The 23,904-nt window shown below is 38.6% G+C and overlaps 1 protein-coding gene and 1 pseudogene across 3 annotated transcripts in view; both read right to left on the minus strand.

Annotated features, from left to right (window-relative positions):
* Positions 1 to 11,323: 11,323 nt before the first annotated feature.
* Positions 11,324 to 23,904, minus strand: part of FHIP2A (FHF complex subunit HOOK interacting protein 2A) — a 32,485-nt gene continuing 19,904 nt past the window's right edge. Inside the window, exons 14-17 of one of the 3 annotated variants that reach the window (XR_003547298.1) lie at positions 15,152 to 15,292; positions 14,696 to 14,799; positions 14,333 to 14,598; positions 11,324 to 11,509 (exon numbers count right to left, since the gene is read on the minus strand). Coding sequence is in view for 2 of the 3 variants with exons in the window: in XM_014582787.2 (XP_014438273.1) it covers positions 14,493 to 14,598; positions 14,696 to 14,799; positions 15,152 to 15,292 (351 nt within the window). In the remaining variant the exon portion in view is untranslated. Of the gene's footprint in view, positions 14,599 to 14,695; positions 14,800 to 15,151; positions 15,293 to 23,904 lie in introns of all 3 variants that reach the window. The other 2 variants (XM_014582787.2, XM_027766976.1) reach the window with 2 other exon arrangements.
* Positions 16,991 to 23,050, minus strand: LOC114005447 (meiosis-specific protein MEI4-like; annotated as a pseudogene).

Below are 23,904 nucleotides of genomic sequence, written 5' to 3' on the forward strand. Positions count from 1 at the left end.
TACTTTCTCACTTTCTGTCTCATGTGTGCACACACATACATGCATCCTCTGGCAAATATTTTTTTTTTTTTGTGGAGAGATTTTCACTGTAGGGCGCGTGCGCTTGCCAGACAGAGAGAGAGAGACATAGAGACAGAAAGTGAGAAATCACCCCCCAGGAGGGATGGTCACGCCGCAATCCCTTCTCCTCCATTCTCCTCTCGGGATCTTGGGCACGCACGCACACGCGCCCGGCGTGAGTTTTAAGCCACCAGGTCCGGGACACGAACCGCGGTCGACTACGTAGGAGTCCAGCGACATAGCCATTACGCTAACTGCTGGTTCCCCTCTGGCAAACATTTTTAAAAATTTACTGGGAAGCTTTAAAGCTATGCAAATGTCCCTACTCTGTCTTTCAGAGAGTTTGATTTAATTGGTCTTTGGTGGGGCCCTGATAGCTCTCATTTTTAAAAACCTTTGTAGGTGATTCTAATCTCCAGGCAGGATTGAGAACCACTGACCTAGTATAAATGGCCTAATATAACCACTGACCTAGTATAGCCACTGACCTAGTAATACAAAATGCTATATTCAGTTAGTTCATTTACCTAAAGCTTAATATATCTGTATTTCATTGGATTCCAATTGCCCTACTAATTGAATGAATTTGGAAACTCACGCTGGAACTGAACCCCTGAGCAGGCACTGAACCTCTGAGCAGTGCGGGTCCTGGTAGAGAAAGACTATTTGCAGATATCGCCCTCCAGTGACAACACTTGGTAACTGCTCGAAGGCCTAGCCTCACCCTTGCTTCCCATGGATTCTGTTCCTAAACAGACACAATGGCTACCTGAGCCTTGCATGGCTTCCCTTTCAGCCAGTGAGTGGCTGAGTGTGGCCTGCCCTTTGGAAGCTCCCTTGGGGGAGTTGTACATTTGCCCTTGCCTGACGTGTCAGCAACAGACATGGAACTATAGACCTGGGACAAAGTTTCCAGACTCGTTAATTGGTTGCAGATAAAGGCTGCTAAATTGCTTAATGGCACTAAGAATGCCAAGCTAAGGGAGAATTATTCTGGTAACTTTATAGAAAATCACATCAATAGTTCCAGAGTATGGGAAGGAGAGGGTGTAAACAGAGGGAAGCATTTGGACGACTTGGCTTAGCTCTTACCCTATGTGGGGGGCACACTGTGTGGAGGTGACAGCTAAGGGGAAGTCACTACAGTGGACGAGGATATCAGGCCATATCGAGACCTGGCCCTCAGAGCTCTCATGTGGGGAGAGACTAAGCTCTGTAAAGAATCCTTGATAGGAAGCCAGGTGGTGACACAGCAGTGAAATGGACCCTGCGAGGCTGACCTGTGTGGGAAGTTCAGTTTGTATGTAGATACCTCCCCGAGTATACCAGGCATCCAGGTGCCCACAACCCAGGGCTGGCTGAGGCTGGGAGTGGATCACACTGTCAAGACTCCTGGAGGAGGCAGTCTCTCTGTCTCTTTCTTGGAAGAAATAAATAAATAACATAAACAAAGCAACCCTTGATCATTCATCAGAGCCACCTGTGAAGTTTGTCCAGAAAGCTTCCGCTAGGGCCCTTTCCTGTCAATTTCAATTCAAGAGGCCGAGAAATAGGAGATGATTTTGAGAACAGTACGAGACCTACTGCTTATCCTGTGCCTGCTTGGTCCCAGGCATGGTCCTAGGATTACACTCTGAGTCCTTTCAGCAACCTCTGAGGTCCATGGTACCACTCCATTTTCTAGATGAGGGAACTGAGGCTGAGTGCATGAAGCCTCATAGCTTGGTTAACTGCGACACTATGTTGAGGGTGGGGTGGAGGAGCTGATCACAGAAGCAAGTCCCAGGAACAGGTCAAATCCTTAGTTATGGCTGCCCCATGGCCTGCTGGTTAAGGGAGTAGAATCCTACATGGCTCACCACTCCCAGACCCAGAGATTTGAAAAACATGCTGGGTACATGTGTGTACCTACTGCCCCAAATCTCGACAGAATGGAGAAGGGGAAGAGAAGGGCTCGTGGAGTGTCACCCTCTAGTGACAACACTTGGTAACTGCTGAGAGGTCTGGTCTTACCCTTTCTTCCCATTGATTGTCTAGTCACAGACACAATGGCTGCTTGAGCCAGTGGAGTGGCTGAGTGTGGCCTGCCCTTCGTAAGCTCCCTAAAGTTAGCTGTATGCACCATTGAGGGAGACATGTTCTCTCTCTCTCTCTCTCCCCCTTTCTCTCTTAGTCACCCTTCCTCTGGACAGCACAGGCACCCTGTGGTTGTTGGGGAAAAAAAAGAAAAGTCAGAGCAGGACCAGCAATAATATAGCCCTGCATGCTGAGCTCACAGAGCTCCTTGGTAACCTTCTGTTTTCCCTGAGGAAACGGTTAGGGGTGTGGTGGGGGATGCAAGGAGGAAGCAGAAAGTCAAGAGAGGAAGAGGCAAAGCCCAGCAACCAGAGGGGATAGAATCCATGGGGGTTTACCTATGATGGAAGCAAAGCACTGGCCAGCCAGGAGTCTGGACTGGAGTCGATGAGAGCCTCTCCTGTGAACTCCTGCAGTCTTCTCCTGGAGCTCCTTTCTGCCTTCTACTGTAATCTTTTCATACACCTTTCTTAATGCCCCTACATCCTTGCTCCCATTCCTTCCCTTCTTCATTAGAGAAAGGCTTTTCTTTCTCTCACAGCACATCAAATGGTCCACACAGGAAGTCAAGGAGAAGCAATTCATTTGTCTCAGTGAAGAAAAACATCCTAGTGAGATTCTTCTGCAGTCAAAACCCACCCCAGTCTTCCCACAGTGAGTGGGGCTGCCATGGCAGGCCCAGAGCCCTCTCGGCCCAGCACCTCCTTCCTTCCCATAGAGCTGAGTTTGGGCTGCCCAAAGCTGCCTACAAGGCCCTGTGGCAACGGCACTTATCTGTCTGTCATGTTTAATGCAAGGGAGCTCCTGAGACTAGAAAGCTTTTAAGATATCAACCTGCCTTTTGCAGAGTGAACACAAGTGTACAAATCTGGTGTGGGCTTTCTAGTTTTACAATAATTGTATTCTCATCTGTTCAGATTTAAGCAAACCAGTTCTGTCAGAAGAAAGAAAAAATGTGTATGTAAGGGTCTCTGGCTAGAGAGGCCTGAATCACCCCTGCTTCTCTGAGTCTCTCTTTAACTTTTAAAGAAAGAAATGCCAAAATAGATTATAAAAATGGTAGGTCATGGCAAATGTTACCATTAGCAAGTTAGTATTTTTTCTTTCTTTTAAAAATGTTTGCTATAGTATACATGCACTCACTGGAGAGCCAGAGAGAGAGGGGGGGGGGAAACACCTTCAGGAGGTATGGCTATACTGTAATCCCTTTTCCTCCATTCTTCTCTCATGATTTTGGGCATACACACCTGGCATGTTTCTCAACCCACTAGGTCAGACTTACACAGTGCAGTCGGCCATTTGGGATCCAGCACCTCAACCAACAGGACTGGATACTGGCCTCCACGGAGGAGCCGGGGAGAGGGGGGGGGGGGGGAAACACCTTCAGGAGGTATGGCTATACTGTAATCCCTTTTCCTCCATTCTTCTCTCATGATTTTGGGCATACACACCTGGCATGTTTCTCAACCCACTAGGTCAGACTTACACAGTGCAGTCGGCCATTTGGGATCCAGCACCTCAACCAACAGGACTGGAAAGTTAGTATTTTTAATACAAAAGAGATAATACCAAATAATTGTTCTAGTTACAAGCTAATTACTTAGAAAGTAATCTTTCATAGTGCACCGTTAGTGATGGAACACAAGTGAAAAGCTGTATTTTGAATAATTTCTTTCATCTGTCAGTATGATTCCTTTGGAAATAACATAAAAGTTTAAATGAAAGCCTTATTTTCATAGAGTGGCCATGATGGTTGACGTTTATGATCTTGGTGACTACAGCAGTTTCCCTTTCACTAAAACAGGCACTCATTTCTCCAACAGGTTCTGTTGCTCATCCCACTCTGTCACCTATTCTGGATAGTTCTCTTACATACTATCGTCTTCTACGCTGCCTTTTGAAGCTAAGGCTGGAAGGGCTTTATAAATACCATACTGTTAGTTCAACAACCTTTCTAGGTTATGTGGAACCAAAACGACATGCCAACTCAATGCAATGCTGTTGATTGGGGCCAACAGGGGGGATGGAGGTTAAGATGTCTGGATCCCACATGGTCAATTGCATGGTTTGAGTCCTGGACTGGCAGCTTGAAAATCACACCAGGTGCATGTGCATGCATGCCCAAGATCCTGAGAGGAGAATGGAGGAGAAAAGATTGCAGCATGGCCACCCCAATGGGCAGTTATTTTTCTCTCTCTCTGTCTCTCTGTGTGTGTGTGTCTGTCTGTCTCTGCCAAGTGCATGTGGCCTATAACAAACTTAAAAGAAAAAAAGTCTTGATGGTTCTTCCTTTTTTAATTAAAATTTTTCTTTATTCATGATAGAGCACACATACATGCACATGAAAGAGAGAGAGAGGAAGAAGCAAAGTGGGGAGGCACCTTCCATAGGGTCTAATCACATTGCAATCCCCTTCCTCCAGTCTTCCAGATCTCTGGATCCTAGGTACTTGCTCATATGCCCAGTGTGTTTCAGGTGAACTCAAGGGGATTTGAACTCCAACTGTCATGTGGTTTCCAGCAAGCTACCACCTGTACCACCACAGCAGGCTCCTAATACTTGGAGAAATGGCTAATTCCCAGACTGGGGCAGGAAATATATGAGATGAGTCTGGAGTGTTTTGTAATCACAGAAAGTAAGAAAGCATTCAAGAACAAATACACGAACAATCCCATGCCACCCCCCTACAGTGAAGAGGTGTGCCAAAAAGACACAAAAGCCAACTGACAGAGCTCCTAATGGCCAAAGCTGGAAGAATTTGAGGAACAAAATCAATGAAATGGTATTGGACTATAACCCTAAATATCCATAAGCACATACTGATGTAAATTATTGGATAAATTAATAAATACATTGGGAGTGGGGGCAGGCACAAATCTTCCTTGTAGAAGGAAGGCCTGATAGCAAGATCTCCCCAGAGATCTGAGCATTTGCTCTGTAGGGCCTACTCCCTGACCTTCTGGGTTCTGATAATCTCAACTTATTTCTTTAGAAACCTTAGTTCTAGAGGTGGGGCTGCTTCCTGTTACTTTTAGCTCTGGGCGACACAATTGTTCTTTTTTTTTTTTTGATCATTCAGATCTCCAACATTAAATTGTATAAAAATCCTCTCTGGAAATACCTTTTGTATTCTCAGCTGGGCTGGACTGAGGTGTATATCATGCTGGGTAAAGTCTCTTTACGATCTAAATGATGTATAGCAATTGAATGTATAAATAATAAAGAAAAAAAAAGAAATAGCTTTTGTGATTTGTGTTTTCTTAATTGATTTTTGATTGATACAGTGCTTCGTAGATGGAAACAGACCCTCTAAGGTGACCTGGGGGTGGGGAGAGTTGATCTCATTATGTCCTTTAAACACTGAGTACTCATTTGTATGAAAAGGCAGAGTAATTAAGTTATCATCAGTGATTGAGAGGAAAAGCTTACTGAAACAAGTGCCTTGTGGAACTATATAAGTAATTTTTCACACAAATTGAGAATGACAACAGGTATATACTCTCACTGTCCCTTGGTTATCTTCATTATACTAGTAATTATGATGACAACACACTGGAATGAGATGGCTTCATCCAACTGGAGAGTTCACAGAAAGGAAATTACTAGCTCAGGGTTTTAAACTTTAAAATTCAAGTCCAAGACAGAGAACCAGAGAAGTTCTATGGCAGCCCTTACGTGAAAATGCACTGATTAGGACAGTGGGACCCTGGGAGTTTGAATAGCCACATCTGGGTAGTCTCCAATGAAGCTAAAAATGTAGACCTCAGGGCCTCTTTACCAGTGGAGGCTTTTGGCTTCTAGACCTGTTATTAGAGTCAGATCACAGCACATTCTAGGGGAAAAAATAGTCTGATCTGGGAAGAATTAGTTTACACACCAAAATAATGACAACATCTTATTAATTTATATAGGCAGGGGTTTGGGGATTACTGTGAAATGGAGTCAAAGTAAGATAAATTGTAACATTAAATCAGGCCAAACATACGGACAGAGAATCTGGATTTAATGCATTAGCTCATCCAACTAGAAATGGCTCTCACATTGGTTGATTTGATAAAATGTATACTTATCGGAGGTCTACATTCAAAGAGCAGAGATGCCAGAAATTCCTGGGGTAATGTAGGAAAATAATCCAGAGACAAAGGGAGAGAAAAATGGGATTTAGGTGGGGCATAAATACCCAAATACATCTCCTAACAGGTCCTGATGGCAATCTCTGTACCAAGTATTAGTAGTATTAAGAAATATAAGAATGAGGGGAGGCACCAGCATCTCTGAAGAGCTGTGGTGGCTCTCCTCCTCAGGCTAGAGTTAACAGTGGAAGATTTTGCCATTGAGATGGAAAATATGAACTATTAATATGTAACAGAGATTTCAGCAGAGGGAATAGGTTATACCAATGTTGGAGGGATGAATAAGGGAAAAAGCTCATTCACTGAAGTCTTCCACAAAGAGTAACAAATAGAAACAGCTACCAACACTGAGGCTGAGAGAACAAAGGGAAGAGGCTGGAGTTATAGACCAAGAAGCTTGGAAGAAGGGCCCTGGAAAGCTGGAACTCAGGCTCCACAGAGGGGGCACTGCAGCCTTTGACAGGTAAGGCTGGTTCTGGGAGGCCTTCAAAACTGGAGGGTGAAATCAACTGCTGTGAATCCACTGCTAAGGTGATACTGGTAAGAACAAGCAAACTCAAAGGAAGGAAGTTCCTCTTCCCTCCTGTTTCCCCTTCGTCTTTCGGAATCTCATATTGACAAAACCCAATAAAACACAAGTTAGTCAAGAAGAAAACTAGTTTGCAGACGCATAGCCCAACAACACAAAGCAGAACATTCAAGAGGAGATTTGGGACTGAAGGACAACAGCTTTAATAAACACACACAGAGAGGACCAACAGTTAGCATAATGGCTATGTTGCTCAACTCCCATGTAGTCGACTGCAGTTCAAATCCTGGACCCGGTGGCTTAAACACACCGGGCGCATGTGCGTGCATGCCCAAGATCCCGAGAGGGGAATGGAGGAGATGGGATTGCAGCGTGGCCACCCCCACTCTGGGGTGGGGGGATGATTTCTTGCTGTCTGTTTTTCCTAGCGCATGTGCTCTATAGCAAAAAACTCTCAAAAAACTCTCAAAAAAAAAAAAACAACACACAGAACTGGCCTTATTCTGTTTTGAAAAACAAATCCTGTAAAGGTAGGGACTTTAGTGGAATCCCCATCAGTTGCCAGAGTCATGTAAGATTTAGTAAGAGGCCAGCAGGTGGTATGGTAGTTAAAGGGGCTGGATTCCCGTATGATTGACCACGGTCTGAGTCCCAGACCTGGCGGCTTGCTTTCTCACTTTCCTTTTCTCTTTCTGTCTCTCTCTGATCAAATTAAAAAAAAAATAGTAATAACAAATGGAATTAAATATTTCTTAAAAAAATAGATATAGTACGATTGTTAAACACCATGGATGATATTACTATATCCTTGAGATATGTGGACCTCAAATACTAATATTTATAAGAACAGCATCTACTTATATATACTTTAAAATGTATTTAGCAAGAAAATTTTTTCTACTCCAAGTAGGATTATTTAGGAAAGTCATATAAAAGAAGTAGCATCTGCCTTTGTATAAATGGTGGAGGCTCTTGCTGTCAGTGCTTTGATAAATAGAGGTACTGAGGGTAGCTTAACTGCTCCTAAAAAATCATTGCTGGGGCCAGCAGGTGGCATGGAGGTTAATGTGCTGGATCCCACATGGCCAAATCCACAGTTCAAGTCCCAGACCCAGTGGCTTGAAAATCACACTAGGTGTGTGTGCATGTGTGCCCAGATCCCCAGAGGAGAACAGAGAAGGGATCGCAAAGTAGCCATCTTCCCTGGGGGGTGCTTGCTCACTTCTCTTCTCTCTGTCTCTCTTTCTCTTCCCCTAGCATATGCACCCTATGACAAAAACCTTAAGAAAAAAAAAAAGTCATTGTTAAGAGGCAGGGATCAGCTTCCATGGTGATGGGATTTCTGAAGAGTTTACTGATAAAAGCTGTAATGTAAGGTCTGAGAAATTTGCAGTCTTTCTAAAAATAACTGAGGAATCAGCAAAAAACTCAGCACTGTACCTATCCAATATCTTTATACCCAAATAAGGCTGACAGAGAGGACTTCTGTACTAAGAAGTTAATGCTATTTGTTCCAAGATTGATTAGACAGATTTACTGGAGGAAGGGCTGACATACAGTGGTCTTGTATCAGAAAGTAGAGCAACGGCAAGCTGTATGATGAGGACAAAGAACTTTTAATAACAACCTTAAATGGTGTTGATATTGAAACGCTCAGCCCAGAATTATCTATGTCAAATTAATTACACTTCCCTAGTCTTTTTCTTTTCATTAAAATAAAAATGATAATGAGCAACACTACTGTGCAAGATGCATATCAGCTTTTTCTTTGAAATACTCAGCACCCAATGAATATCAATTATATGTTATGCATGAGAAAACTCCAACCATTAAGAGCTGTGCAAAAATTATTTTTATTTCAATGGCAAATTATAAAGAAAAACACCCAAATTGTTATGCACATTGCATTTACAGCTTTTGTTATTTTTAGCATGTGGTTTTGAACCCAAATTCCAATGAGTCACATGTACTGTTGCCAATAGTATTTTCAGGGAAAGGTTTATTTGAAGCTACATCACATTGAACCATTTTGTGAAAAATGTTTTTTAAAGTCTATCTAGTTCATTCATGACAGAGAGCATGTGTGAACACATGAGAGAGAGAGGAAAGAAAGAGGCTTCCTAGACAGTCTCATCTTGCCATGATCATTTTCTGTCCCTTCAGCTCATCCAGATATCGGGCACACACTCACATGCCTGGTATGTTTTCAAGCTAACCCAGGGATCTGAACCTGTGGTTGGCCATGTGGCTTCCAGCACTGTAGTTCAGTTTGTTAGTGACTGTACCACCAGGCCAGGTTCCCCCTCAACACACCTTTTTAAAAAGCTTATTTATTGGGACAAGCAGAGGGCATAATGGTTATGTCATTGGACTCTCACATGGCCAACGGTTCGGTTCGAGTCCCAGACCCAGTGACTCGACAATCATGCCAAGTACATGTGCGTGCTTACCCAGAATCCCAAGAGGAGAATGGAGGAGAAGTGATTGCGACTTGGTCATCCCCCCAGGGGGTGATTTCTCTGTCTGACTCTCCAGCAAGCTCACACCCTGTAGCAAAAAAACAAAACAAACAAAAAAAAAAAACCTCTCTTTAAAAAAGGAAAAGTTTATTTCTTTCATGAGAGAGGGAGAGAAAAGGAGAAATCGTGTTACAGGTATCCCTCAACAGGTCTTTATACCATGATCTACCCCGACCCTAGCTTTAGTCAGCCCTGGATCATGAACACATGTGCACACATCGGTGTGTAGAGAGAGATCTTGGAACACGAAACAGAGAACTTCCCAAATGGCCTCGGCATCATGAAACGCTGTATTGCCACTGCACCACCATGACTGGCCAGAAAAATGGGATTTTATAAAACGGAACTGTTTATTGTCAAGAAGCCGAAGGTACGTGGACTATTGGAATGATATTTATACCCTAAAAGTAGATACTTTTGAATTCCATTTCTGTTGGAGCCTAACATCAACTGAAAAAGATGGTCTATTTTCTAATCATTTTACAGAATAGAAATAAAGATCACTGGGCTTATTATTGATAATTGGAACAGCCAACAAGGACTGTAGAACCCATTAAAAAATGCTCTGTGACTTGTTATATGGTTGATAAGAGAAACGGGATAGAGATTTCAGTAGAAAAGCATGTTTTAAACATGGAAGAATAATGTTTAAAGAATTGCTCATTTGTTTCCCTCTAGAAATCTTCCGTACATAGTTCTCTTGGGAACTCTAATCAATTAAAACCTTACATGCTATTCTTGTGAGTGGAATGAGTAATACATTTCTTGTGTTATTATATAAATGAATCTCATCCTCAGGGCTTTAAAATATTGCTTCATCCAGACTATGGTGAATTTGTGTGTCATCTCATCTTTCTGCATTACTGTAAAATTGATTTTATGATTCCTTACTCATAAATTACAGTCCTGAGGCAGTAACAGCCTTGGAAGTACTTTTGCTTGTCTTCCCTAATCTCACAGGCTGGGCATTGTCACTTGTGCATTTTTTTCTGAACCACATCTAGCTTGCAATTCTGGTTATATTGGGTCATCAAGAAGTCATGACACATTTTTGCATAGAAACAAAGAAAAATATGTCATGACTTTTCTGACAAGCCAAAAGTTCTCAACCTGGAACAAGAGTAGTCTGTTAGACCCACACTGTGTTCTTGGCTTTACTTCCTGCAAACTGAGATCAGCCCTGAAGCCTTAAGCACATCTTTGGAGTTAAACATTTTATGAATAACATGATCACCATGCAAATGAATGCACATGAGAACATGCTTCCCTTTATAAACTAATAGCTCCCCAAATCAAACCATGTCTTCTTTCTGCCCTCACCTTTATGTCCTGGTATGAGAGCAAGGTGACCCTTGGTAATATTCTGATTTCTAGTCGTCTCCTAGTGGATTCTGCTTTGCTGTAAGAATTTGGTTACACTGGGGCCAGCTGGTGGCATACTGGTTAAGGCACTGGACTCCCACATAGCTGACTGCAGTTCAAGTCCTGGACTGGGTAGCTTGAAACTCACACTAGGCGCATGTATGTGTGTGCCCCAAATCCCAGGAGGAGAATGGAGTAATACCTAGAATGAATTGTTTTCTAAGACTTGCATAAATATTCCCTCCTTTCAGGCAGTGATGGAGAGAAGGGAAGACAGATATGAGGTTTACCCAGGGGATTTTTCAAACTATACATTCCTCCTCTATATACTGATATATGGAGTATATATACATATACATATGTATATATATATATATGTATATGTATATATACTCCATATATGTATATATACATATACATATATACACATATGTATATATACATACTCCACATATGTATATATATATGTATATATATATTTGTAATATATACATATATACCCCTGTTCTCTCCCTAGATATAGTTCTCCAGTGACCCATTGACTGTACTGTGTTAGGGGTAAAAAAAAAGTTAAGAATTATTGTTTGGGACTTGGGGTATAAACTGTTTCCAGTTAGAATTCCACAAAAATTTAAGAAGACATATTGTTTAAATTACATTGTTTATTTTTTAGATTATCCATCCCTCTTAGTCCTGCATGCATTGTTAGCATAAAAAGTTGAACTTGATTACAACCTCCTTTGAAGAGAGAGTAGGTACACAATCCCCATCTGAAGAGTTTCTCCATGGATGGCCCAAGAATTCCAGACCTTGGTAACACTGTCAGTAACCTACACAACATTCAATAGAAAAATTTACCAAATATCCTCTGTTTAATGTAAACAAGGCAGGAGGCAAAACAAGAGTATTACAGTAACACTATTTTACAGGGCCCAGAAATATGATTATCTCTCATGTTTTAAAGTGTCACAATGACATGCATATTTTGATTTACTACAGAACCCAAAATAGAATTACCATATAGTTCGTGGTTTTAGCATTCCACTCCACTTAACTTCTGTCAATGTCTATGAATTTCATAATTAAATGGTAATTGTATATTAATGCAATAATTGATGGAAGTATGTTACCATGAATTTATGAAATAATTCCATAATTATTTGTGCCCTGTAAAATTAAGTGTAACAATCTTTACACTAGCAACAGTGTAAGCAAGCTAAGGATTTTTGGTCCATATATATATATATATATGTATATACACACACACACACACACTCACACTCACACGTATATATACACATGTACACAAAGAATAATGTACAATTAAACCAAAAAGCTATGAATCCACTCACAGCTTCCATATTGCACAAACAGATACTTTGTGAGAACATTACATAGTTATAATGTGAGTTACTACAGTGATAATTGGCCAAGACAAATCCGAGTTCTAGCAAGTGAAAAATGTAGCTCGATACTAAAAATAAATCCAAAGTCTATAATGTTAGAAAGTTCTTTTTGTTTTGTTTTAAAGGTTGATACCTCTTCATACAAATGTAAAGCAAGGCTAAAAATCAGTCTGGAACTTGCTATGGCAATCAGTTGTGAAAGTGGTACTTTCCACTTAACAGTGCGTTTTATGACTGTTTTTGCAAGTACTGAGTAAGAGGAATATTCAGCTTCTGAGAGGAGAGAGACGGTGAGAAAAACACTAGTGGTACAGTACAATGTCTCACTTGTATCTCTTACGAATTTGTGCTGGCAGTAGATCTGAACTAAATATGAAAAAAAAAGAAAAAAGCTTAGGAAAGAAACAAATCAAGCCTCAAGCCCTTGCTGATTAAATCAAAGTCATTATAATAACTTAGGAAAATTACATTTCCAGAAGCAGCATACACAAACACAAATAATGAGTTAAAGCTTTTCTGAGCTTGGTTTCATGGATTAGCCACAAGGTTCCATTGTGAAATCAAGGACAAAAGAGTATTTGGTTTGAGAGATAACATCATTGCTGTGATGCCTATTGAACACTATCAAAACATTAAGAAATAACTAATACCTCTTAATGTCTTATTTTAAATAGACTTAAATCAAAGAAGACTGTAACTACATCTGAAAATAGAGATGGTGCAGTGTCCCTTGCATGAACTGATCAATAAATACGGCAGGCTGAATAATGCTTTCTCAACATTCAAAATCATTTAAGTTGTTTTACTTAATAAAATTGTTAGACTGAGCTAAAAATGATTTGCATTAAGTAGAAATTGAGTATTTTTGTTGTTTTTAAGTGGCAAGCATTCTAGAGCCGAGACTATTCATAACCTTTGATATTTTGTTCTTAATAAATAGCAAAAACTAACTACAATATAAATCAGTAAAGTGGATACAACAAAATGAACAGGTAAGTGTGAAACATACGTCTATGCACTTCACGCACCTCGTACGGGCAACCATGCTACATGAAACGACTTTTTTGAAGGGGGGTGCTGTTCCCTTTCGTCTGGAGTCTTTGATCGTCTAATTCCCCAGGTGTCAGTGAAGGAAAACGATAAAGAGGAAAAGTGCTGCTGCCTAACATTTCGACTAAACAAAAAAAAACCAAGAAACTGATAGCTTAAAAGCAAATCTGAGTGATAAGCATCACTCAAAAGGATAGAAAGGACTAGCAAACGCCACGGAATAAATCAAGTATGAACACGCTGTGCACAGCACAGCTCTGCTCCGTGGGTCATTCCTACATGTATACCTCCACACACCCCAATTTCCCCAGAGCCTTTACCATGTAAACGGGACATTTAAAAGACTGTTTCCTTTCATCTTTAGGATCATTTTAAACAAAAGACTGAACACAGATTTTAAAAATGTAAACATTAAGGAGGCCATTGGCATTCTGATTGCTGTTTAAGTTATCAGTCAGCTCCCCACCTAGACACTACCACGTGCTAAATAAGATAATCAAATTATAAAAGTGGGGGGGGGGTGGCGAAGAAAAGGTTCTCAACCCAGTACATGTCAATTAGCTTAAAAAAATACTGTTTTAGCAAACACTACCAATGATGAGCATAAATTCAATGTTGCAAAAAGGACACAGTTTACATAAACTGGGACCCATACATGAAATCAATCACTAACATGGCTATCTGCACAAAAGAGTAAAAGAACATTTCTTTAAAAATATATATTATATTAATCAAGAATTTCTTTATCATATTAAATCGTTATTCTTAGAAAAGCTGAAGAAAGTTAATGATGCTCTACACATTATTTTTATCTTCTGTAATTAATTCAACTCACTTGATGATTCCTGAACAGTATTTTTTTCTCATTTACAGTTTTTTTTTTCATATTTTTGTTTGATAAGAATTCTGGCCTTAAAAAGTTATAAAATTAGTCATTTTTTGCTACTTATTAATTTGAAAGCATATAAGCATTGGAGTCCCAGAGAATGTCAAAAGGCCTTGCTACCTAAAAGGATATTAAAATAAGAGAAATATCATCAAAGTCATGACATCAGAAATTTTACAGCTTTTCACACAGTCATTAGAAATGCTTATTTCCTGAAGTTCCTTTGATTGTATCCTGGTTTCAACAACGTGCAATTTTATACACAGAACCATTTATGATAAAGCCAATGAAAATAATATATGACATCTTACTGAGTGTCCGTCCATTCAATAGGTTCTTAATGGTTCTCTCTAGTTCACAGCAATATTTCATTAAAAAGGCTTTTATCCTCCCTTGGCTGGTCAGAACCAAGTCTTTTGTGATGAAATGTATACAACAGTTCTGTTTTCCCAGTTACTTGAAAGATGTAATTTATGGCGTGGAAGAAGCGTGGTACTTCACAAATGCAATGGCAGCCAGCTCCTTACAGAACTCTTCCAACACAATCACACCCTCCAGCAACGTGATGTGGTCAATACTGGGGAGGGGAGGCAGACAATGAATCAATTCAAGGTATCAGCAGTAAGTAAGTGTGGTGAAAATCTTGGAAAACAATATATGAAGCACTGACTTACACAGGGCCTTCAGGTTCTAACCCAAGTAATCGCTTTCTGACTAAAAGAAGCTTGGGAGTAAAGTCCTGAATGCGCTGGATTCGAACCATAAGGTCTCCAACAACCTATGATACAGAAATGACTCAGTTCTTGAAAGCAACCACACAGATTCTTGGGATTTAAAAAAAGAAAAAAAAATTCACTGCCTATGACTAAATAAAAAAAAAAAGTCAACTTTTACTACTTATATAATCATCTTTGACCAAGAACTCAATCTTTAAAATATAAAACTTATATAGCTTTTAAAAATCATTTTTTCCTTTTCCCCACATTCTGTGAAATAGCTCAGTATATTACTTTCAAGCAGCAGATATATAATATTGTTCATTATGTGACAGTGATTACATACAATGATATTAGGATGTTAGTTAAACGGGTTTATCACACCTAGAGAATGTAAGAGATTTATTAACTCACCCTGACGATTACAGAGAAGAGAGATCTACAGCCAGAAGCAAGGTTCACGTAAGGATCCAGAAGGTACTCGTGTATGTGTGGGTGAGGGAAAAGAGAAAGTCTAGATAACACCGAGGTTACTTGTAAGTTTACATCATATGGCTATGGGGAGGTAAAAACAGACATTTGACATTACTTAGAATGTATATACCTGTGCACATCATTTATCATATCAGTTTGTCTTTCTAAAAGCAAACTCCACCGTCTTACTCCTCCCCTCCACATGCTCTTCAGCAATGAAAATGTCTATAACTAAATTAGATCTCACATTTTAGACAGAACATATATCACAGTCATAAAACTCAGAAAATAATTCAAAAGCACACAAATAAACATACAGAAAAAATACTATGTGATATAGTCAGGATGTCAGTTTTATGCAGGTTGATTTAAAAAATGAAACAGTTCAAAACACCATCGAAACCCAGCAAGGTATCACATCTAATAATAATTACAAAGAGCAAAGTGAGCACAAGAGCAAAGAAACAGAAGGGAGAGTTTCCCATCTTTCTAGATATAGTAATACAATTTTAGAAATGACATTCCTCACCTCAGATTATTCAACTACTAATTACCAAAAGCATGTATATAGTAAAATAAAGTCCAATCACAGAACCTTGACAACAGAATGAAATGACTTGGGGATAGAAATGACTAACCCTCAAAGTGAGTGAGAAAATTCAAAATGATGATTACGGACAAGGATCATCTCATTTACTGCTTAATACACTCCCCAACTGTACATCTTTGTATAGTCCTTCACATATTTTTGGTATGTTAGTATCACTATTTGAATTTTAGTTGTTTGTTTCTCTTTATTCTTCACAGAAAGCAGTCTGGAAGTGCTTTATAGAGCAGATCAACGTCAAAGCAACAGATACACTATACAAAAAGAGTTGTTATTTGTTGCGTAGAAATTTCATCCTTTCCAATTTTTTTCTCTTAAGGAGCAAGATGAAACTGACTGCCTATATACCAAAACCAACTACAATGTGGAGACCGATGGGGACCGAGGTGGCTGGATGAATGAGTAGACATTACAGCACAGGAAAGGGAAAGTGAGCAGGAACAAATTTAGTATTAGCCATGGCATCTCCATTTTATTCTCATCCGCTGAGCAGCTTTTAAATCCTCAATCATGAGAGTGCCGAATTAGGTGGGAAAAAGCAGAGTGTCAGAAATAGGGGTTAAAAAAATACATATATTCATGTATATGTGAAACTAGAAATGAAAAATTATTCAGTATATTCTGAATGAGAAATCACATTTTGTATGCTGTGATGATGCTCAGGGAATGAATGTAAATTAATTAATTTAAAAAAATGTTTCAGGAAAAAAAAATCTAAAACTGTTTTTCTTGAAATTAAAAAAAAAGCATTAAAAACACCTATTTGATGACTGCAGTAAGCTAGGTAGCCCCAGCTAGGTGCTACTTTATAGTATGTTCATTCTACTCACTGAGGTTTATGCCTAAAGTCAGACTTGTGTTCATGGATATGTACATATCAGCTGTGCTTGCTATTGAAAATATTTAGATTAATTAAGATCTTTAGTGACTCAATAAAATGTGGGGGGAAGGCATAGAAAGCAGCCATGGGATACCAGAGATAGTGTGGGAGGAGGGTGGGACATGGCAGAGGGTGAGAGATAGGGAATCAAGGATGGGAAAAAAAGCAAAATATACAGGAAACAAGAAATGGAAAATTATTTGATGATAACAGTATGTTGACGTGCTTGACTGAGCCAATATATAGTGTATTCTGGATGGAAAATCTCATTTTGTATGCTGTGATGATGTACAGTGAATGAATGTAAATAAATAAATTTAAAAAATTTATATATATATGTGTGTGTGTGTGTATATATATATAATCCTCAATCATGATGAATACCAATTAAAAAGCGGCATTTAGAGGAAAATGGGCATGTGCCAGAAAGTATCAATGACACGATGAATAACATATGCTTTGTTACATGAACAAAAAGTATGCTTGAGTCGCTCTTACTCAGAATCTAGCTGTAAGTAAGACAAATGAAAGAAATACATATATCAGCTCATAACAAACAATGAATTCACATTAAATTGTGTTTTAGGTACAAAGGAAACAATTTTAAAAATCAATGTAAAAAGAATGCATTTGGGGGGGCAGACCCCATAGCCTAGTGGTTAAAGGGGAATGGGTCTCACATGAGTGACATGGTTCAGGTCCCAGTCCCCATGGCTTTGGGGGCATAGCAGGAGTATGTTAAGTATGCACAGGGTTCTCACAGGATAGAAGAATGGAGAGGAGGGGAGTGCAGTATGGCCACACCCCATTGAGGGTGATTTATCCCTCTCTGTCTCTGTTGAGTGCAGATGCCCTCTGGCAATTACAAAAGAAAAAAAAAAAAAGAATGAATGTGTACAAAATAATTTAAAATACTACTTATGTCTATAATTGTACATAACTTCATTTCAGGTAGTGAAGATATTAAGGTTACTAAATTCTACCATTTATAGATGCTTCAATAAATAAGCCAACACAATTTGGCTTTTTTCCCTTTCTTTCTTTTTTTTTTTTTTTTGGTAGGTTATGCTTTTATTAACTGAAGTCAATAAAATTGTGTAAATGAAAACTTCAATACTTTAAATATAAACTATATTTTTGGACGTTTATTAGAATTTATAAAGGTATCCATAATTATCTAGTTATATATGACTTAATCACATTTTAACAATCAGATGCGATATATTAACATTTAATCAACAGAATAAAAGAAAAGTCAGATCCCACATGCCAACCAACTCTGCTTCGAATCCCTAGCCTGTTAAAAAATAAGCACAGAACCTTTAGACAACTAATTAGTACTTTGTAAAAGATCAGACAAATCTATTAGTTATATAAAGTCCATTAAGTTTCCAAAAGATTAAAAATGTTAAAAAAATTTTTCCTTCTATATGAGTCCTTTCTACATTGATAATGATATAAGTGTAACTATGTTTAAGAAAATAGCATTTGTAACGACTTATTTTAAGTTGATTGAAGTGTTGGTGAAGTAACATAACTAAAATCCATTTCACTACCATTTACCATCTAACATATGGAAATCTTTCGCAATTTAAATATCTTTCATGAAGCAGATAATTAATGGTCCATTTTAGACAGAAACAGAGCTAGACTATATCAAATTACATATTATACAATATGGTTAGTCACATGACTCCTTGAGTAAGGAAGCCTCTCAATTGAAACAGGATGATTTTTAGAAATAAGACTTATAATCTGCTATATACTATGTAAGACTAACCATTACATTGAATTAATGATTATGTTTAGAGATTAAGTTTAAATTTTTCATTTAAAAATATTCTTGAAAATACTAACACAAGATCTTCAAATATTCCATTTTAGTTAGTATGGCTCTGATATTTGGTAAATTATTAAGGATATGAGTTATTTCCAATGTTTTATACCTCTGCTGAGTTTGAGAGACTGCCCATAACTAAAAAGTAAATAAAGGAGTCGTATCGGAGAGTTGACAAATTGTCTCACTGTGTGTCAGAGGACATCTCTGATTTCATGGTCACCATGCCCTTTACTTGGAAGTGCTACTTTCTTTGGTTTCCTTTTGAGGATGCTGCTCTAGAGCCCAGAACAGGGAGAAAATATTCTCATAGCGTGTCACATCATAACTGGCTTGTACCTGATTTAGGTGGTTTTTTCCTTAAAGAATCTGTAGTAAGGTTTTCTCAAATTTTTCCAACTTCTTGGAACGCTTTTTAAGAATACAATTGGGGGGCCAGCAAGTGGCATGGTGGTTAAGGGCACTGGACTCCCACATGGCTGACCGTGGTTCGAGTCTTGGACCTGGCAGCTTGTTTTGTCTCTCTCTCTCTCTTTGGTCAAATTTAAATAAATAAATAAATAAAGTTAAATAAAAATAATTCTTTAAAAAACAAAAGAATATAATTAGGTAAGTTACAATCACTCAATCACTGATAAGTTGAGCTAAAGTACCAACATCTTCTGCCTGAAGCTTGAAAAAGGAAGTTTAAGATGATGGTTAAAAAATGATCAGCCATCTAGCAAGTGAATGAGAGATTCAGAGATTGTGGAAGAGTTTCTTTCAAAGTGGGGTAAGCCTGTTTTCAAACTACCTGATGGTGTCGAGTTCTTCAGTTCAAGTAGATGTTGCAAGAATTGCATGTGAGAAGACAGGACTTTCCAGGGTAGTACCATGCCTTTTCAGATGAGGCAGTGGTGGACACAGTGCTGGAACACCGCTCTCCACAAAATGCTGGACAGCCCTGATGGTTCTGTTCTCTGATCATTTGATAAATCTCACCCAGAATCTTCCACTAGAGTTAGTACATTTTCAGAATTTCTAGGTTTTTAATCCTAAGAGTAGGAAGATAAGTTTCTACTCTTAAATGATACTGACCAAATCTTGCCTAGAAGTTTTTGATAGAACTGTAGAACTTCAGCTTCCAAGGCTTTGACTTTTGATTTCCATTTCACCTCCTGCTCAGACATCAACACAGCAAGGTGCTCTGTGCTGAGCGAATAATTGCCAAGGCCAGAGTCAGCTCTGAGTTCTCAAATACCATGCTGGAACATCCACCCTTACCTACTCCTGGTTTTTGGTGGTTGCTGGCAATCCACGGAGTTCCTCAATATGCACTTCATCACTCTAATTTCTGCCTCCTTTTTTTTTTTTTACATGGCTGTCTTACCTGTGTCTGTCTAGGTTCTATTTTTTTAAAATGTTTCTTTCTTTAATAAAAGTGAGAGACAGAGAAAGACAAGCACCCTCAATAGGACTTCATGCTGAGATCCTCTTTCCCCATCCTTCCCAGTCAGTCAGGGTCCTGGCATGCAAACCTGTTGTATACAGGTGCACTGAGGAACTGAACCCATGATCTTCCATATGGATCCAGCATCTCCTGAGCGGCATGTGACCACTGTGAAACCTAGTCAGTGCCACTTTAAATAAGGAGATATTATTTATTAAACTTTGTGTTTTCTCTATATGATGCTATTTTTGTTTGTAGTTTTATTTTAACATAAATCTAGGTCATAGATTGTTGGATGATTTCTTCATTTCTGAAAATGAAAATAAAGGAGTGGGGACTGCAACATAGCCATCCCCCCAGGTGGAGATTTCTCGCTTTCTGTCTGTCTCAGTCTCTCCAGTGAGCGCATGTGCCCTATAACAGAAAATCTCTCTCCAATAAATAAAATGAAATCATCATCAAATTTGGCTCTGTAGTCTAGTGGTTAAAGAAGCTGGATTCCACATGGCCAGCTCTAGCTAGAATCCAGGCCCAATGCCTTGTAAAACATATCTGGAACATGTGCATGAGTGCTCTAAATTCTCACAGGATGGAAAAATGGAGACAAGATGGTGGTATGACCACATCCCCACTAGGGGAGGGGTTTGTTCTCTCTCTCTCTTTCTTGAGCACATATACGCCTCTGATAATTAAACAAAAATGAACACTGTGATAACCAATAGCATCATGAATACCATAATTTCTCAATTATAAATGAAAAACTTATATTTTTCAATACCATCACAAGTGCTTAATTCTAGCCTGGTTATTTTTACCCTATTAGGGAATGCATACTAAGAAAACATAAGAAACATCTTCAGCAAAAACATTTAGAAAAGAAAAGTCATGAAACTAAACCAAAAGAAACTAAACCAAGCATAACATCCCAGGACTCAGGTATTATCTCTGAGATCTGACTATATAAAGTTTTTTTCCCAAAAAAGGCTTGGAAAACCAAGTGTTTTAATGCCTAATGGCTTCTGGCAGGTTCCATAGCTATCTGTCTATCTATAAGTCATATAACTGAAACTAAGGACTCCTCATGTTGAAGAGTCAGACTAGACTATAAGGAAGACAGACTAAAAATCTGCTTGCCTATAATCCAGAGTTACAGGAAGAATGGTTGAGACAGTATATAAATCAGGCTGCGATAGTGAAATAAAAAGAGTATTAAACATTTCAGGACATTCTGTTTTTAATATATCCTTTTGGAGAGTGCCAGCACTTACAAATGAAAGAAAAAATGCTCAGGTGTGAGCAAGATTCAGAGTGGATCTTTCAACTCAAAAATTAATTAGATTCCTGTTTAGTACTTCTAGTCAAAATGTCTAAAAATACTAACTTAATACTGATTTTTCTTTTATTTTGCTAGCCTAATCAGCTTCAAACTAAGCCTCGCAAACGAGCACAAAAGCACAATACAATGATAGATGCTGGCTGCTGTTTACACGATCATGATGCATAGACCATGATACCTGTTAATAACCAGATTGACACACTTTCCCTCTCAGGCTTAATACAAATAATTAAACACTCAATTAGACACATTAGTTTAGGACATAAAGTTAAAGGGAACAAAGGGAACCGGCCTCATTATTAACTATTAGAAGGAGTATGATGAAGTATCTATAACCTAGTGAAATACTGTCCCCACCACCACCTTTTTTTAATTTGCTGAGGGTATATACACTCACAGGTGACAGAAAGAAAGGGAGAGAAGGAAAGTGAGAAACATCCCCCACAGGGAGATAGTCCTGCTGCAATCCCTGCCCCTCCATTTCTCTCTCCTTTTGAGATTTTTGGGTGCACACACAAACATGTTTTTCAGGCCACTGGGCCCACAGCTGTGCAGCCGCCCATGTGGAATCCACCCACCTTGGCCATCATGTCATCAGCTAGCCTCGATATTCATCTTGAAACATAATATCTTTCTCTGACTTTCTGGCTACTGAAGACAGCCTGTTTATAAAGTAAATTTCTCTTTTTTAAAGAATTGTTTATTATTTTAAATTTATTTTATAGGGCACATGCAGGCACTTGAGAGAGAGAGAGAAGGAAAGTGAGAAAGCAAGCTGTCAGGTCCAGGATTGGAACTGTGGTCAGCCATCGGGGGAATCCAGCACCCCACCACCTGGCCCCAGTAAATTTATTTTATAACTCCCTGAGCTCATATACGTATTTAACTAAAAGGCTAAAACAAACAAACAAAACCAAAAACAAACAAAAAAACAAGCACTTTATAATACAATTTAAAATTAATTTCAGGTTCTTTTAAGTAAGTTTCTAAGCTGAAGCAAGCATTGTGCTAGCTGTTTTATTTTAAGTCTATATCCTGATGTTACAACACTTCAAAGCTCTATCAGCACTTTGTTTACTGTCAGTGAGAGGGAAGGAGGTAGGGAGCATACAATCCCAAATTCATTTTCCTCCTTACAGTCGGTGAGACATACATAGCAACATATCAGTTGATGGGGACTTTTATCCACCTTTGAAGATGTATATTAACTTTTTTTAGCTGACGTCTCCTGAGTACCATTCCTAAGTTCTCTGTCTGAAGGAGGTTTGGTTAGTACTGTTTTGTAATTTTAATGAGATCATAGTGTTCAAGATTCCATTTGCAATGACATTTAGGTTCTTCTGAATTGAGTTTAACTTTGCTCTATTTGTACTAACTAGCTGTACTAATTAAAAGGTTTTCTAAGTTAGTCATAAAAGAAAAGCACTCTCATCACCTCCAGAATATGTTAAGAATATTAAGACAATGGTTTATAATACGAAGCAAAATATATAGTTTGGTAACAGCTGTCAGGCCAAATAAATGTTTTTAATGTACTAAATGTACCAGATACTCATCATTTGTTGCAATCAACCTTTATGAAAAAGTCATCCAGTGAAAAAACTAAGAAAACAATAAAAGAGCTTTACTGAAGATATAAACTTAGACTGAAGATGATCTCATGTTGAATAGTAACAAAAATATAAAAATTGGTATTAAAAAAAATTAGTATCTTAAAAATCAGTATTACCTGATCAAGAATTCTTCCCATTCTGTCAAATAAAACTTTTAAAAAATGACCTTCAAAGAAAGTTGCTTCTAAATTGCACTTTTCCAATGCTTTTGGAGACCCAGGCCACTCCCACCTTAAGCAGATAGCACAGTAGTCCCGGAACTGGGGAAAAAAGAATTTAAAACTATTATTAAAGAACAGAAAAACAAGTTAAGATGAAATACAAATGATTTCTTTAAGTAGGCATACAAGCTGTCAGGTCCAGGATTGGAACTGTGGTCAGCCATCGGGGGAATCCAGCACCCCACCACCTGGCCCCAGTAAATTTATTTTATAACTCCCTGAGCTCATATACGTATTTAACTAAAAGGCTAAAACAAACAAACAAAACCAAAAACAAACAAAAAAACAAGCACTTTATAATACAATTTAAAATTAATTTCAGGTTCTTTTAAGTAAGTTTCTAAGCTGAAGCAAGCATTGTGCTAGCCGTTTTATTTTAAGTCTATATCCTGATGTTACAACACTTCAAAGCTCTATCAGCACTTTGTTTACTGTCAGTGAGAGGGAAGGAGGTAGGGAGCATACAATCCCAAATTCATTTTCCTCCTTACAGTCGGTGAGACATACATAGCAACATATCAGTTGATGGGGACTTTTATCCACCTTTGAAGATGTATATTAACTTTTTTTAGCTGACGTCTCCTGAGTACCATTCCTAAGTTCTCTGTCTGAAGGAGGTTTGGTTAGTACTGTTTTGTAATTTTAATGAGATCATAGTGTTCAAGATTCCATTTGCAATGACATTTAGGTTCTTCTGAATTGAGTTTAACTTTGCTCTATTTGTACTAACTAGCTGTACTAATTAAAAGGTTTTCTAAGTTAGTCATAAA

This window comes from Tupaia chinensis, unplaced genomic scaffold (assembly GCF_000334495.1).
Source record: "Tupaia chinensis unplaced genomic scaffold, TupChi_1.0 Scaffold143797_1, whole genome shotgun sequence".
Lineage (NCBI taxonomy): Eukaryota > Metazoa > Chordata > Mammalia > Scandentia > Tupaiidae > Tupaia > Tupaia belangeri.